This window comes from Sciurus carolinensis, chromosome 16 (assembly GCF_902686445.1).
Source record: "Sciurus carolinensis chromosome 16, mSciCar1.2, whole genome shotgun sequence".
In the NCBI taxonomy this organism is placed as follows: Eukaryota; Metazoa; Chordata; class Mammalia; order Rodentia; family Sciuridae; genus Sciurus; species Sciurus carolinensis.
Genome location: NC_062228.1, coordinates 43,537,138 through 43,554,678, shown reverse-complemented (window position 1 = coordinate 43,554,678; position 17,541 = coordinate 43,537,138). Strand labels below are relative to the sequence as shown.

At 51.1% G+C, this 17,541-nt stretch overlaps 1 protein-coding gene and 1 pseudogene across 1 annotated transcript; one reads left to right on the top strand and one right to left on the bottom strand.

Annotated features, from left to right (window-relative positions):
• Window positions 1-2,246: 2,246 nt before the first annotated feature.
• Lrfn3 (leucine rich repeat and fibronectin type III domain containing 3) lies at window positions 2,247-9,129 on the bottom strand. Its single transcript, XM_047527485.1, has 3 exons — window positions 7,948-9,129; window positions 5,126-6,556; window positions 2,247-2,857 (listed from the first exon to the last, which is right to left on the bottom strand). The coding sequence occupies exons 2-3, from the start codon at window positions 6,538-6,540 to the stop codon at window positions 2,392-2,394; spliced, it is 1,881 nt and encodes a 626-aa protein (XP_047383441.1). The 5' UTR covers window positions 6,541-6,556; window positions 7,948-9,129; the 3' UTR covers window positions 2,247-2,391.
• A 4,241-nt stretch (window positions 9,130-13,370) lies between these two features.
• Window positions 13,371-13,464, top strand: LOC124967680 (uncharacterized; annotated as a pseudogene).
• The last annotated feature ends 4,077 nt before the right edge of the window (window positions 13,465-17,541 follow it).

The window sequence follows — 17,541 nt, the reverse complement described above, 5'->3', positions numbered from 1 at the left end:
CACCTCCTCCAGGAAGCCTTCCTCAACCTCTCTTCTTGGGCCAGGTCCCCTGATGATAGTCTCACAGTTCCTTCTCTCTCCTACATGATACCCCTTGTCACCATGGATGCTTTTAACTTGCTTATGACTATTTAACATTTGTGTTCCCACCAAATGATGAGCTATGTAAGGGAAGGACCTATGCCTCTATTTTTGTTCAGCACTGAGTCCTCAGTGCATTGTACACAGTAGGCACACAGAAAATGTGGTTCAAATTTAAAAGGAGGGTTCAGGAACAGTGCACTCTGGCTCCCCCTCATGGCAGAAACTGGTATTTTGTAGCTGACAAACAATTCTCTCACTCCCCAGGACCTTGATGACCTTACATGATCCCAGTCAACCAAGGATAACAAACAATAAGAGGAAGGACCTCATAAGAGGAAGGACCTTCTGCTGGGGAACCGGGGAATCAGACCAGGCCCCTGGGACTCAAGTTGCTCCCATGGTTAATGGAATATTATTTCCAAGGCCAAGATCCACCACAGAACTGTTGGAGAATCTAAGATTTGTCATCCCAGCAGGACAAAGTCATGTGACCAGGGCATGAGAACAAATGGTCAGTCCAGTCTTGGGCTCTCCTTACCATGTCCCTCATACCAGCATTACTCCAGAAGGTTGATGGGATGGGATCTAAGTTTCCTCCACATTCCTGCCTGGACCTTCCATTAGAGAAGTTCAGAAGGTGCTGTTCCTCTGGTTGTCAATCCCATTTCTGGACCTCCAGTGAGGCCTGACATTTCTTAGGCCCAGTGTTTGGTCCTACAAACTACCAGGCCTGGTACCGGAGGGGGCCTATGACAAAGATGGAGTGAGAACCAGATCTGTAAAGACGTGTGGCCTTCAGTTCCAGATCAAACTGAACCAGGCTCTAGCCCACTGATATGCCCTGTCTACACTTTCTCACCTCCTACTCTCAAATCAGCTGAACGTGGCATCTGCCCCCACTGATCCCTTCCCTATGCTCTTGCTCGTGTCACCTCAACTTTTACGTTATTAAACACAATAGTTACTTGGATCTGAACTGCTTAGTTTTTCTTTCCCTGGTCCTTCTGTCTGCTGCTTCTGTATTGTTTGTTAATTTTTGTTTCCCCCTTAAATATGGAAAGTGGTTGGGACTTGGGACATTTCCTAGAGGCCATCTCACCCCAAGTGGCCCCAGTTCCCATCTCTGCTGACAAAGCCCTCATTTCTTTCCTTAGCTCCAACCTCAGACCAGGAGTTCTTTGGCATCCTTGATGTTACCCTCTGGACATCCTCTGGATCCCCCACATCCAAGGAACCCACACTGGCCAGAGCATCTTCCCCAGACCTGCCCCTCCTACTGGTCCCACCATCTCCCTTCCCTGATCAGAGCCCAGGGCACTTCCTTTCCCCAAGACCCTCAGCTCTATAACCATCCACTCAGCTTCCTGAATGTCTCTATTACCTACTCCCTTCTCCTTTCCCCCACCCCTGCCCTAGTCCAAGTTTGTCCTCACTAACCCATCAGCCTGTTCTGGCTTCCTCCTGGGCTCCCGGCTTCAGTCTCTTCCTCGAGTTCATCTTCCTTAAATAGAAGGATCTTCCTAAAGCCCAAACCTGACCGTATCCCGTCCCTGCATTGAATCCTCCTTGGCTACCCACACCATCAGGCCCCAGACTGAACTCTTTGGCCTAGAGGTCCTGAGCCCTGCTCAGCCCTCCTGCCTTCGCTCCACCACAGCACCTATTATACACTAAGCCCTTGCTCATCTGTGCCCTCTGCCTGGAACAGCTTCTTCTGTTCTTTGCCCAATTCTTTCTTTCAGATGCCTTTCTCAGAGCACGGGTCTCCTCTTCCAGGAAGCCCTCTCTGACCACATCCCAGGCTGAGCAGGCACCACTCTGGGCTACACAATCCCCTAGGCTTCCCTCATCACCATACCCCCAGTCTTTCTGGGCTTCCACAGCCTGAAGTTGTGTCTCCCACTGGACTTTATGCTCCCTGAGGGCAGGGCTCAAGGCTTTCAGGTCACTGCAGTGTCATCTAGGTAGACACCCCTGGAATGTCTGTTAACTGAATGAACATCCTCATTGCCCCCTACTCCTGCCCCAGGACCTCATGTTGTACTGGGGAGTCTCTCCCCAGAGGAGGAACACCCAGTCCCAGACCCCTGTACATTCCCCCACGCCCCACAGACAGAGACAAAGGGCGAGAGCCCAGGCCCAAGCTTAGAAAAATAGGACTTTCTTGTTGTGCCCCGGTGCCCCGACACCCTCCCCATCAGAGTTTTAAAAACCGTGAGCAATTTGGTGAGTCTGAGGCCAGGTCCAGCGGGGTGTCCAGGTCCTGCTGTCCCTGGAGCCAGAGGAGCCATTGAGGTGGGTGCCCAGCTAGGGTCCCGTGGGTTCATGGCTGGGCCCCCAGGACTCACAGTCCAGCTGGACCACGGTGTGGGCCCTGGGTGCAGAGGGCTCAGGGGCGGGTGCAGTGGGCGTGGGACCCAGGGCGCCGTTGGTCTGGGAGCAGACGCTGCTGACAGGCGCCTGTGTCTTGGCCTTGCCGGGGGGCTGGCCGCCATGCACCTTATAGCGCATAAGCAGCACGAAGATGAAGACCAGTACGGAGGCCACGATGACACCACCGAGCGCGATGATCATTGTGCCGCCTAGGAAGGGGGCGTGTGGGGCTCCGCACGGCCGCAACGCAGGCTCGGTGGAGAAGCGGGCACAGCCCACGGGCCGAGTGGCGGTCAGCCCCGTCGCGCTGTCCTCGTACACGGCAAGCACGCACAGATCGTAGGTCCGTCCTGACGCCAGGTCAGTCAACAGGAACGAGCGGCTGTCCGCCGGGATCATCCTGGAGGAGCAGGCAGGTGGAGTCAGGTCCCTGACTGCCCAGCACCCACCTTCTGCTCTCCCCCACCCATAGCCCTGCGGGGCTAGATTCCCTCCAGTCTGCTGCCTCATTTCTGTCTAGCCACCAAGTTCCCTCTGGCCAGCCTCCCAGTTTCCTTTGCTCTCAGACACCCCTTCAGCCACCTGACTGATGTCCCTCCAGTCTGTTCTCCATTTTCACTCTAGTCCTCCCTCTTGCTTGCCTATAACCTGCCACCTGGAATCTGTTTGCTTTTCCTTTGGGCCCCCTTCCCGATTTAACCTCAGCCCACCGCTCCATGTTCCTCCACTCCTGTTTCATGTATTTATACCCGATGCCACCCGACTTCCTTCTACCCTGCAGCCCAACTTTCCTCTAGCTTCCCTGCCCAAGTTCGCCCCAATCCTCTGCCTGATTTCACTCTGATCTGACCATAAAAGTTCCTGCTGGTCCTGCTGCCAGACACCTCTCCAGCCCAATTTTGTTCTAACCCTGTCTGATTTCCCTCTAACCCAATCCCCTTTCCTTCTAGCCTGCCAGCCAATTTCCCTTTAATCTCATTTCCCCGTCTCCCTCCAGACCCTCACCCAATTTCCCTCTGGTTCCTGTTCAACTTCTCGGCCAGTCTCTGCCTAATTTTCCTTTTCCAGCTGCCTGATTTTCCTCTAGTGTACAGCCAGAATTCTCTTTAATCTTTTAATCTAACTACCTGATTCCCCGGTACCCCTGCTGCCTGATTTCCTCTAAGCTGCCAAAAAATTTCCCCCTAGCCTCATTGCCTTATTATTACTATCATCATATCTGTAGTCTGTTTCCCAGAGAGTCCTGTCATCTGAATCACGGCTGCTGATTTCTTTTTCTCCCTGTTGCCTTATTTCTTTCCAGCGCCATCACTTAACTCCCTTTTATGTCTATTGTTATCCTTACCTTTCCCATTTCCTTTTAACCTTACCACCCAATTCCCTCATATTTCCTGTTGATGCAGGTACCCTGTTGGAGATTTAACTTGTTTTATTCCTAAACTGCTTTATTCAGAGAGAAACAGAAATCTCCAGGATTGCCAGTGGATGGTAGCCATCCAAAAGGCCATTGGTCCCACTAACTGCCAGACAAGGAGGCTAGGACTTGTGTGATTTTCAGTGGGGAGCCCTCTATGGAATCTACTGAGTAAAGGAGTGGAATCAGGATTGAAAGGAAAATCAAGTGATGATCTCTTGAGGGATGGGTCCCAGAGGCAGGAAGGGGGTCCTGGTACTGGGTTCCCACATTGTACAGCTCAGCTCTTGGGAGGCTCAGTTGTTGCAGCCACACCTCGGGACTACACACTTGGCCCAGCCTGGTGGTGAGAACAGGGTGTCATCAACAACTGCTCACACAAGGTTGGACTTTGGTGAGAGGTGTCAGCAGCTACCACTTTCCACCATATGTCCCAAGTGCTCCCTGGCTTGGGGACAGAAGTTGAAGCACTCCACCTCTTGGAGTCTGTAAAACTCCAGGTTTTGTGTTTGCAATCATGGAAGAGAGAAGGGGACCCCCAAGAGTGATAAATAAGATATTTCTGTTCACCCAGAAAGAAGAGCTTGAACTAGGTTTGATTTGACTCAGCAAATCAGAAACTGATATGTCACCATTATCAGAACTCCAGATGAATAGGGTTCACTCTGCATGAACCCAAAGCCTAGTCTCTATTTAACCTCCTCCCTCAAGTTTTCCTTTTCAACTCTGATCTACTTCCTTTGTAACAGGGCTGCCTCATTTCATTTCCCCTGCCATCCCTGCACCTTCCTGCTTGATCTTTTTCTTCCTGCAGTCTGGCTTGTATAAAGCCATCATCTAGGAAACTAGGCTTCTCTCTCTCTCTACCTTCACTGCTGAAATTTGCTTTTATCCCCCTCCCCCACCCCCATTAACGTTTTACTCTGCTGGCCTGATTACTTTTTACTCTTGCTGCCTGATTTCCTTCTGTTAGTTACCATTTACTCTTACGGCCGTATTTCTTTTTACCTCTACAGCCTCATTTCTTTTATCATTACTGCTTGATATTGTTTAGCTCTATAGTCTGATTTATTTTATCCTTATTGCCTGATTTCTTCTTACCATTTCTGCCTCACTGCCAGATTTATTTACCTTTGCCATCTGATTTCCTTTGTGACCTCAGCTGTGCTTCATCTGGGGTATTCATGGGTGTGCCCTCCATCCTCCCCGTTCCTCACTCCCCCACCCAGCTACCCCTCTGCCTGGCCCCTGCACCTGTACACGAGGATGTCATCAGCTGAGCTGTTGTACTGGATCTGGTACATGCGGATGCCTGGGATGGGCCGCTGATCTGGCCACTGGACGAGAGCAGCTGTGGCCCCATGCTCAGTCACTTGGACGCCACGGTCAGTAGGGGGCACGGTGTCAGCCACCTTGGCGGAGGCTGAGGCGGCAGAGGGCGGGGTGAGGGCATCAGGATCCCCGTCCCGCGGGGGGTCACAGCTAGTACTATTGGCTAGCTGTGGAGGTGGTGGGGGACCCACAGTCAGCTCAACAGCAGCAGTGGCCTCACCAGCTGCATTGGCCGCAATGCAGGTGAAGATGCCACCATCGCCTGGCTCAGTGACCAGCAGCTCCAGTGTCCCATTAGGGAAGGCACGGGCACGGCTCGAGTTGCCCAGCAGCCGGCCCTGGGGTGACACCCAGCGCACACGGGGCTCTGGGTCCCCTACTGCCCGGCAGCGCAGAGCAGCTGGTCGACCTGCAGGCACTGCTAGGGGTGGCGAGCGGTGGGTCACCACAGGTGGTTCACACACAAACTCCTCCTCACCCACAGCCCAGAAGTAGCGGCCCCCCAATGCAGGTGGTGAGGCACAGGCCTCGAGATCGTCTTCCCGAGCCAGCCGCCGCAGCCACACCAGCTCGCAGTTGCAGTGCAGGGGGTTCCCGCCGAAGGCCAACACCAGGGCAGAGGCAGGCGAGCCACGGGGCCGGGCAAGCAGTGGCAGGCGGGAGAAGAGGGGGTCAGGTGGGATGGTGGTCAGGCGGTTGGAGGTCATGTCCAGCCGTGCCAGCTTGTGCAGGCGGGAAAAGGCGCCAGCAGGCACAGAAGCCAGCAAATTATGGTCAAGGCCCAACGTGTTGACATTGCCCAGGCGGCCCAAAGCCTCCCAGGGCAGCTGCTCGAGGTTGTTGTAGGAGAGGTCGAGGTCCTCCAGCGTCTCCGCACAGTCGTCCAGGGCACCAGCTGCCAGGGCTGCCAGCTGGTTGTTGCTCAGGATGAGGTGGCGCAAGTTGACCAGGCCACGCAGCTGTCCCTCGCCCAGCGAGGTCAGCCGGTTGCCATCTAGGTGCAGGGCGCGCAGGGCCCGTAGGTCAGCAAAGGCGCCGGCTGCCACGTGACGGATGGTGTTACGTGACAGGCTCAGATGCAGCAGGCCCGTCATGTTGGCCAGGTCACGTCGGCGCACGGCCGCGATGAAGTTGTCTGCCAGGCGAAGCTCAGCTGCACGGCGATCCAGCGAAGGTGGCACAAACAGGAGGCCCGCCCCTGGACACAGCACACTTAGGGGCAGTGACTGGGTCTGGCAGCGGCAACGGCGGGGACAAGGGCTGGATGTGGCTGGCTGGGGTGGAGACGAGGCAGGGGCCAGCGGTAGCAGGCACAGGAGCAACGGGAGGACGGCCATCGCGGGTGGGGGCGGCCTGCAGGTAAGAGGGGAGGCTTTATGGCAGGCCATCAGGCCATGGCCAGAAGAGTGGCCCCAGAGGGAGAGAAGGTCACCGTGGGCTGCAAGCAGCAGAGCTGGTCAAAGATACTCAGAGGGAGAAGTGGTCAGACACAGTCCAAAGTCAGAGGAGATGGTCACAGACTCAGATGTGTAGTGGAGGCACAGAGGTAGGAGAAATGAACAAAGATGGTCAGAGAGAAGGGACGTGGCTAGGGATGGGTAGAGATGATCAAAGAATAGGAGAGCTGGCCAGGATGGGTAGAATGTAAGCCAGAAGGCAGAGATGTTCGACTGCCACTGAGAGAAGAGGTGGTCAGGTGGTAGGGATGGTCAGAAATGGTCAGACATGACCAGAGGGGAGAGGTTGTCAGAGGTGATCAGGATGGTCAGTCTAGGAGAGTTGGTCAAACGTAGTCAGAGAAAGAAGTGATCAGATGTGGTCAAAGGCCAGAGAGGTGATCAGAGAGAGGAGAAAGGACAGATATTAGAATCAGTTGGAGACCAGGACAGCCGGCCAGCATGAGAGGTGGTGGTGGGGAGAGGTCATCAGAGGAAGGAAATGGTAGAAATGGTAGAAATAATGGTAGAGATGGTAGAAATAATCAGAGATCAACAATCAAGAGAGATAGAGGGTGAAAGGGGGCCAGGAGGGGACCAGGAAAGGCCAGAGATGGTCAGATGGTTGTAGACAGAGTTAGAGTTGGGGTAGGTGAAGGGCAGGAGAGATGGTGGAAGACGATCAGAGAGAGGGAAGGTAGAGAGAAAGGATGGGCTGGGGAGAAGAGTGGTGGACAGAGATGTCAAACATGGTTGGAGATGGTCACAGACCCAGGATTAGAGCCAGGGGTGGACAGAGAGCAAGAGAGCAGTGGAACATGATTAGAGAGAAGTACAGGGGACAGAGATGTCAAAGATGGTCACTGCTTCAGTACTGAAGCAGTAGTCAGAGGTGGCTGGAGAGAGGAGTTGTGGACAGAGCTGTCAAATATATCAGAGAGGAAAGGTGAACAGTGATGATCACTAAGAGAGGTGGAGAAAGGGACTACAGAGAGTGGGGGTGGACATGAAAGGCAGCTGGAGATGGTCAGACAGGACAGATGGTGAGAAGCTGTAAGGGTGGTGGCATGAGAGACCTGGAGATGCTATCGGCTGGGAATGAGGAGGTCAGAGGGGTAGGGCTGGCCAAGTGTCCTGGGAGTGTTGGAGGGAGAGCAGGAGCTGGAGGTAGACCTGTGAGGAATGAAATGTCTTTTTCCAGGGGAACCCCAAGAGTGCCAAGGGGACCTGGTCCTCACCTACCTCCACCCCAGTCACAAAGCTCCTCCCAAGACCCTCCCCACTATGGAGGTCTCTCAGTGGCCTTACCTGAGCTGGAAGTCACCCCAGGGAGCGGAGTCCTCAGGCTCCAAGGGGGTCAGAGGTCAGGACTCCAGAGGGCGTGTCCGGTCATGCCTTCTCTGTTCCTGAGGTCTCTGGAAGGACTGTTGTGCTTCAGCTCAAATCTGTGGCTATGGAGTCTCCAGATCTTGATACTTAGGATCTCAGATCTCCAAATACTGGATCTCTAGGGTCCAGTTTTAGAGACCCTGGCCCAACTTTAGGTGGTACAGGGTCAGGGTTTCCCAGCTCCAGTCTTGGGATGCTAAATAAGCCAAATGGGGAAGTTTAGGGTCTAAGTCCCAAGTCCAATCCTGGATTCTGATATTGGGGTTCCGTGTTGTGATACTAGGTTGCTGAGTAAAGACTTGGAGGTCTCTAGCCCCAGATTTCAGCATTCAGGTCTGCAGGAAGGACTTCAGGCCCAAATTCAGGTTCAGGTGTCTTGGAATCCCAAGGCTGGGATCTGGAATTTGAGGCCTAAATCCCAGGGTTCAGTTCTCAAACTGGGTTCTGGGATATAGATTTTGGAATCCAGTCCCAGATTTCAAGGTGCCAGGCACAGAATTGAGAATTCAGCTCCAGATTTGGGGGCTTATATACCAAATCTTGGGGTCCATGCTCCAATTCATGGGATTCAGTTTCCAAGTCTTGGGGTCCCAGGGACCGCTGTTGGGATTCCAGTTCCAGATATTGGGGTTCAGGGTCCAGGTCTGCGGGTTTCACGGCTGGATCTCGGGGTGCTGGCCCCAGATCAGGGTCCCAGGCTCCGGTTTCCGGATCTCTCCATTCAATCTCGGGGTGAAAACCCCCGATGTGGGGGTGTGGGCCCAGGGTCTAGGGCGGCAGCGTCGCGGCTTGCTTCCCGGCTTGCAGCGGGGGCTGGCCCAGAGGGAGGGGGTCCGCTGCGGTGGGGAGGGGGGCGGCCCGGCAGCCCCAGGGCCGGGGTGGGGCGAGGCCTGGGCGCGGACGGACGGACTGACTGACAGACAGGGACACGCGGGATGGGGGCACCGCAGCGCGGGCGGGGGCGCAGGGGGGAGGGGCCGCGCTCAGAGACCCCTCCCCCGCCGGGGCCGGGGCGGGGGCCGGGCGGGGGCCGGGCAGGCGGGCCGGGTCCAGGAGCTCCCGCGGCCTCCTCGCCGGGAACCCAGGGCCGCGCGCGTGCCCGCGCTTAAAGGCGCAGGCCTCGCGCGCGCCCGCGCTTAAAGGCGTAGGCAGCCCCCCCTTCTCAAAGGCGCGCCCTGGCCCCACCTCCCATGGAGTCGCCCTAGCACTTCTGGGAGCGAGAATCCCTGGATACAAGGAGACTGAGGCCGACACAGAGACTGAGGCAGAGACACAGAACAGAGATAGAGACAGAAAAAGATGGGCAGGCTTGGATTGAGGGACAGAAACAGAATGAGAGATATAGATAGAAATGCACACGTGTTTCAAGGAGAGATGAAAATACAGAGACAGAAAGAGACTCAGAGAAATAGACAAGAGGCAAGGACAAGTAGAGACAGAGATAGGCATGCACACCCACGCGCAAACCCACAGGCTTTAATATGCAACACTTGGGGGCAACTTGACTGTGAGGATGGGTATGCGTATATGTGCGTTTGGGATTCATTCATAGCCTTGAAGTAGCTCTCCGTCCTGGCCATCTATCCAGCTCCTGGCCAACACACACACCTGTCTCCTGCCTCTCTATCTCAGCACCATCTCCCTGGAATGTCCTTTCTACAGGTGAAGTGTCCTTTCTCTAGGTGAATTTTCCTTACCTGGGTTCTGCCCAGCAATAGACCTGGCCTTTCAGGCCAGAGGACCTCCTTGACAAGGCTCCTTTCCCTGGCTGCAAGGAGCAAACTTGGATCCAAGTCTTTGTACTCTGTAGGATTAGGAGTAGACTTCAAGATGCACTGAGAAGATGTCCTAGGGAGGAAAGAGAAGATAGGAAATGGTTCAGAGGCAGGGGGTTGGCCAGGTTGGTCCAGAGAAGTGCGTCCACTGTCTTCCCCTCCTCCCTCTCAGGGTCACTACCCAGAAAAGATGCTACCAGGACAGGAAGAGGGGGGAATCCAAGGATGGCATCTCAGGAAGAAAGATGGTTGATGGTCTATAAGGCTGGCAATGTGGTTAGAGCAACTCGAGGGAACTGATCTTGCAGGACTCCTGGTCCAAAGTAGACAGTCTTGGTCTGGGTGGTCTGGGGTAGACATGGCCATACCCTAGAGAACCTGAGTGGTCCTGGAAACCACTTCAGGTATCCCATCTGAGTAGAGGAGTAGAGTGACCTTGGGGGTGGGGTGTAGATGCACATTCACTGTGGCATCCCTCAGCTGCTGAAGGTTTCAGAATAGACTTTTGGCTCCTTGCACTTATGTGTATTGAAAAATTGCAGCTAAAATTAACTCGGCCCTGGGACCCGCCTTTCCAGATCATTAACAAAGTTCATCAGTGCTCCTGGCCCAGCACAGCAGATACTGGTCACTCAGAAACTCAGAAAAAGGCTGCAGAAGCTTCAGAGATGCTACAGAGTTAGTGGAACTGGGGAAAAGAGAGGGATAGAGATGGAGGCAATCTTGAGAGCAGGACTGGAGAATTCAGTGGAACTGGCTAATTTGGGGGGTGAGCCCATGAAATAGGGGCAAGGGAAGATTGGGGTAGGGGAGAAAGAAAGCTAGAGGAAGGTGTACTGATGAGGAGCAGGTTACCTGCCTGGGCAACTGGGGCTAGAGAACTTTAATTCTGATGGAGAACACATCAGAATTGTCCCCTTAGTCCCCCAGCAAAGTGTAGAGAATCTGGGGCATTTATCTACCATCTCTTGCCCACCTTGGATGATGATTGTCCCTGTGTGTGTATGGGGAGTGGGGAGAAATGGTATTATGAGCCATGTGAAATCTGGGAGATGGGAAAGTAGAAAGGGTGCTTCGACCAGTGTTCCTTGACATTTAGACAATCAGAATCACCTGGAGGGCTTGTTCGCCATGGGCCTCCAGGTCCTAAGCTCAGAGTTGATTTGGAGTCTGACTCAGTAGGTTTGAGGTGGGACCCAGACATTTGCATTTTTAACAAATTCCAGTGTGATTCAGGGACCCCACTTTGAGACCCACTGGGCTAAACTGAGGACATCGGCAATGTGCAGGGAAATGTCCATCACAGCTATGCTAAAAGGTGGTGAGTTGAGGGAATGATGTAGCAGTTCAGGTATGTTCCAGAAACAGGGTCAGAGGCACAGACGCCGTCATTAGTTTAGCATTTGTTACGGATTTTGGTACATGGTCATGTTAGTTGACACTGCAGTAAAAGTGTGACCAAGGCCCCCTGCCCCCGGTGCTGCCCCCCAACCTTCCACTGGTGTGCCCCTCTCCAGGCTACTCCAAGTAACCATGCTGTGGTCCCAGGACCCTCTGACCAGCATCAGGGGGCGTGAATGTTTCTGTCCCTGCCCCTGGCCCATCCCAAGTCTCCTTACTGGGAATAACCGTCCTTCTGCCCACACTCCAGGGTCTTCCTTCCATTCTGTTTGTGGGGTTTGGAGCCTCCTTGTTCCTTAGTACTGGGAGTAAAATTGAAACCAGGACTTGGCCCCAGAAAAAATAAAATAAAATACAATGGTGACCAAGACAGCTCAGGTCTTGTCTCATTCAGAAGGGAGAGAGTCACATTTCCAGACAGCCCAGGGTGATCAGGGCTGGGATGGGAAGAACACAGGCAAGATAACAAGGGCCGTGATGACAAAGCACAGGCCAGAGTAGCCCAGGCTCTTATGGGGAAAGCAGAGGGCATGGGGCTCCAGAGGCAAATCCATCTCTCCTTCCCATCCTGAGCCTAGGAGGCTCCCTGCAATAGGGGACCATCATGCTGAGATTTGAAGAAGTACGCATGAGGCAGGGGGGCAGAGGGGCTCCTTATGCGGTGTACACACAGCTCGCCTGTGTCTTCCTGTTATAGCACGTACAGCTTGGGGTCCCTGAGAGCCTGGATAGTGGGTCTGCACATGCTGTAACCCCTCATTAGCTCCGGGAAGGGGATCCTGGTGGGATGGTTGTTTGGGGGACTGCTTAATTGCTGCATTTGCTTAATTGCAACATCTGGAGAAGAGGGCAGAACCAGCAGAAACAGCCGCAGAAGAAGGAATGAGGTTAAACTGCCTGTGAGCTGAGGAGGCCTTGGGGGAAAGGAGACTGCTCCTGTCCACACACAGCCCTATGCACACAGAATGTCCCCCAATAAACACAGACATGCAGGGGACACACCCGTACTCACACATGCACATTAGGTACTGAGGCTTGCTGGAACATATACGTGCAGACACATGGGCTCATGTTCAGATAGAGAGACATGCACAGACACACAACCTCATACCAGGCATGTGTGTAGAAACACTCTGCACACAGATTCTCTCTTGAACTCCTGCCCCAAGAAACACATGGTTCAGGTTTAAACACCCACAGGAAAGAGTACACACACACACACACACACACACACACGCAACACACGTGAATCCAAATAAATGAAATCAGTCAGTCTGCCAAAAAGGGTCACTTTCTAAGTCCCCTTCCAAGTCAAGGGGCTGTCAGAGCAAGGAGGGAGGAAGTGGTGTCTTCCTATCCCTCACCTAGCACCCACCAGCCCAAGGCCAGTCAGTGGGGTTCACTGGAATTAGCTCAGCTTTGTAATTAGCACATAGATCTGGACTGAGGACTAGGAACTCACTTTAAAGATCAAACCTGAAGGTATCTCCACGTGGGGGGATCAAAAGGGGTGGCAGGAAGATGTGTATCCCCATTTCCAGCACCACACTAATCACTCTAAATCACACTAACGGGTTCTAGGAGGCACCAACTTCTGCAGAGCAACCACGAAGCCCCCATGCATGAGGTTCTGCTTAATACAGTTGGAAGACCTAGATGCGACTGTCAGGGTCTGCCTTAATGACTTCCAGCTACCAACATGGAAGAAGACTTCCATAAGCACATGGGGAAAAGTTTACATTTGTGCAAAGAATGGGGGGGAAATAACTAACAAGCATAGAGACTTTGGGACATTGTACAGATATTCTATATGAAAGCCTGAATGACACAATTGGAAGATTAGAGACTCATTTCACAGACTGACTACTGCTCAAGCTTTATAGACATCAGGAGCCCAGACAGGAAGGGTCAGTGTATTAGTTAATATAATGCCAGCTGTTATAACAAATAACCCCCTGGATTTCCGTGACTTCATTCAATATTTTATTTCTCATTCACAGGTGTCCTAGTTGGTTGGCAGCTGTCCTTCATTTGGTGATTCACATACCAGACTTGTTAATCTTGTGACATCATTATTTCCCAAGGCTCAGAATTACTAGTGTCCACCTGGCAAAAGGGAGGAGACAGGATGGAGGAGGTTTACCAACTTCTTAAAAGACTTGTCCAGTGCTCACTTCTGCAGCACATATACTAAAATTGGAAGATTAGCATGGTCCCTGAACAAGATAACATGCAAACTCATGAAGTGTTCTGTATTTTTAAAAAAGGACTTGTCCAGTAGTGACCTACAGACATTCCTTCTGTTCATATCTTATTAAAGAGAACTAGTCAGTCATCCGGGATACAAAATAGGCTGAGAATATATTCCCATGGCCAGGCAGTTCCATCCACCCACAACCATGCAAAGGGAGTATGGATTATTATGGCCCCAGTATTAGCTACCAACAGATCCATAACCTTAGGGACAGGCAGTAGGAAGAAGCTGTTGAGTTACCTTCTACCCACTACACCAAATCCTGCTCCAGGGAGAAGTTCCCAATTCCACCCTGACTATCCACCCACTTACCATTCCCCTGCTTTTGGAGTGGGTGACCACATATTTGACTACTTTGAGTGCAAAGTGAGCCTGGTTTAATAAGTCTAATGAGGTCAGTGTAGGATGATGGCGAGTGACCAGTGCTGTTTCATCAAATATTTACTGAGCCCTCTGTGTGGGAACATGCCCATCAATCAGAACAGTCCTGGCTTTGGATTTGTTTCCCTCATAAGGCAGCAAAGAGAACAGATAATTTCTGAACTTGTGTTTGTCACTGTGATATTCCTTTAGGAACAAGGAGAGGCACAAGAACACTACCTGTTGGTGGTGGTTGTGGATTTCAGGAAAGGGATGAGGGCAACATTCAAGGAGGAGGTCACCTGGACCAAAAGGGAATAGGCCTTTGGGGGCAAGAAGAAAATCTCTTCGTATCACTGGGCAAATCAGAAACTTAATGACTCTAGCTTCTGACACAAACCACTGGTGATTCAAGTACTAATCAGAAATTTGATCCCTGTGAACAGAATTCTGTGATGATTCATGTGCTAATTATAGACCTATTTTGATTGTAAACTTTGTCCTGGAGCAGGTCTAAATCATTAATTTGTGGAAGAATAGCATGGATAATCACCAACTCTAAGAGATTCACACTGTTAATAGCCATTTTCAGTGGATTCGTGTGCTAGTTACCACCTCAAGATAACAGAATAAGATACGCATAGTAAAAGAGAGCAGACTTTGCAGCTCAACAGTCTGGGTTCAAATCCCAGCTCTGCCACTGATCCCCGACTAACTCTGGCCGTTATTCCCTTCTCTGGGCCTCCACTTCATTCCTGTAAAGAGGTTTGATAATACCTCAAATGGTGATTGAGAGGATTAAATAAGCTAACACATGTAAAGCGCTGGGAGCTGTACTTGGCACAGGAAAAGAGCTTACTCTACAAGTACTAGCTGTAATAACCACAGTATGCAGCCAACAGTTACTGTCCTGATTTCATTTAATCCTCATAGCAGGCCCTCCTCCAGTTTCATTGCTACCATCCTTTCCTGGCATAGGTCTGGGAGCCTCACTCTCTGGAAAGTGGTTCCCAAAGCGACCCTCAGCGTTCCCACCATCGCCCCAACTCCCTCTCGGCACGATTCGCAGATCCCTGCACAACTGCTCATCCGCCACGTGGGGGCAGCAACACACCGACCAGTAACTATGCGCGCGGCGCATTGTGGGGCGCGTAGTTTGGCGGGCAGGTTAAGCCGTGGCTCCAGTCTGGCGAGCGAACTTCACTTCCCAGAATGCCACGTGACACCCTCTGCCTCACCTTGCTCTGGAGGTCTGGAGGTGGGGGCCTCACCCTGTCAGTGCGCGCCTCCAGAGCGGCGCGGGGGTTTATGGGGTGTAGGGACTGGGCTTCACGCCCCGAGGAGGGCGGTGCTGCGCAGGCGCGGGAGATCTGCGGGTCCCACAGGACGTTAGTGGGTAGATAGTAGCAGACGGTGTGGGGCTGCAGCTGTCGGTACTGCAGGCAGAGCAGTCAGGAGAGGCTGCGACGGCCCTTATTCGACCAAAAGAGTTCAACACCCTCTACGACTGGATATTCCCCGGAGCCCGCTCAACCACTTTCTCACTGTCCTACGTCTAATCCGTCCCATCAGCTCTCGAACCTGTTGATGGCATTGGATCTTGATAGAAAAAAAAAAAAAATCCTCTTTTTTTCTTTTTCTTCACAGCCACCTTCCCCCAACTTAAAATCTTATTATGGTAATGTTCATTCCATACACAAAAATAGAGTCGTATAATGGTCCTCCAAGTACCCATCTCCCAGCTTCAATAATTGTCAACATATGGCCCATCTTGTTTTATTTATTCCGCCTCCCCTCGAATTAGTTTAAAGCAAATCCCAGACATCCTATGATTTCATCCATAAATATGTATCTCTAAAATACCAGGTTCTTTTAAAAAAACATAGCTATAACATTTTATCACACCTAAAAACTAACACTAATTCCTTAATAGTACCTAATACCCAACCTGTCTTCAAATTTCCCTGATTGCCTTATAACTGTCTTTTAACTCTTGGCTTGCTTAAATTAGAATCCAAACAAGGTCTGCACATTGTATTTGTTCGGTACTTCTTTAACTTTTATTTGATAACTGTTCCCCCTCCTCATTCATCTTACAGTTGGCTTTGGCTGGTTGCACCTTTTTGTGTCCTTCAATATGTTTTACTGTCCCCTGTATGTCTTGCATACTGGTAGATATAGAGGCTGGGTCAGATTCAGGTTCAATTTTGGGGTAAGAATACTTCATGGGTGACGTTGAGTTCTTCCATCAGGAAGGACATAATGTCTGATTGTCTTTTTGTGTGATGTTAATATCTAGGGTTGGTTTTGAGTCTTGTCAGCCTGACCCATCTGTTGCAAAACCACAGCCAAACTTCAGGAAGGAAGTGTCTACATACTCCATCCTTCTCCTTCTGCTTCACAAAATGAAACCTTTTATTGCTAACGCTCATTCTTTTTGCTAAATTCAGAGGCAAGTGTCCATCCTTAACTTGTGGGTCCTGCAACAATAGCTGATATTCCAGGCTTGTTCAGTGCTGTCCAATATGGTAGCCAGTAGCCACACAGATACCTTTTGAAGACTTGACTAGTCCTGAAATGTGCTACAAGTATAAAATACACACTGAAATTTCAAAGATTTAATACAAAAATGGAATGTAAAATGTCTCATGAATAATTTTAAAATATTGATAAGGTTGAAATGATGGCATTTTGGGCATGTTAATATTAGTGATTTATTATTAATTAATTAAATACAAATGTAATATTTTATTAAGATTACTTTCACTTGTTTCTTTTTAATTTTTTTTTTTTTTTGCATGGGGTGGGTATTGAACCCAGGACCTTGGGCTTGCTAGATAAGGACTCTATCACTCAGATTTCTTTTACTTTTTCAATGTAGTTACTAGAAATTTAAAAATCATATGTGTGGCTCTCGTTAAATTTTTATCTGAGTATTGTTCTAGGTCAGTTGATTTAAAATGTGACCCCCAGACCAACAGCATCAGCATCACATGACAACTTATTAAAAATATACATCCTCTGTTGCCCTGGATACTGAACTAGCATGTCTGGGGTTGGGACCCAGCAGTCCACATTTTAACAACCCCTCTTAACCTTTCCTGCTTTAAAACTCCTTCCTGGTTTCTGTGATGCAGTACTCTCCCAAACTCCCCTTTTCACTCCTTCACTGTGAACAACTGATCCAAGCACCATTGGCTCCCACCTAGACCACTACACCAGCTTAGAACCTGGCTTCCTTTCCTCTACTCTTGTCCTACTTGGAGTCCTCACACCACAGCTAGGAAGATCTTTCCAAAACATAAATCATATTCCCTCACTTCTCTGTGTAAAGACTTCCAGTGGCTTCTCATTGTACTTGGAGTGAAATCCAAACTCCTCCTGAAGTCCCCCTGGCCCTCCATCATGAGGCCACTGAATCTTCCACATCCTCATGTCACCCCACAAGCTCCTTATTGGTCCTTTCATCCTAACCATGCCATTTTTTTTTTTTTTTTGCACCAGGAATTGAACTCAGGGGTGCTTTACCACATCCCCAGAACTTTTTATTTTTTTGCTTCAAGATAGGGTCTCACTAAGTTGCTTAGGGCTTTGTAAGGTGCTGAGACTGGCTTTGAACTTGAGATCCTCCTGCCTCAGCCTCCTGAGTTGTTGGGATTACAGGTGTGTGCCATCTTGCCTGACCCATCATGCCGGTCTTCTCGCTGATCGCACTCACTCCCA

Excerpts from the sequence above, each read along its gene's own strand:
- Lrfn3 (XM_047527485.1), bottom strand. The coding sequence starts at position 6,540 with ATGGCCGTCCTCCCGTTGCTCCTGTGCCTGCTACCGCTGGCCCCTGCC. Across the intron at positions 2,858-5,125 it reads GATGACATCCTCGTGTACAG|GATGATCCCGGCGGACAGCC; the intron begins GTGCAGGGGCCA and ends CTGCTCCTCCAG.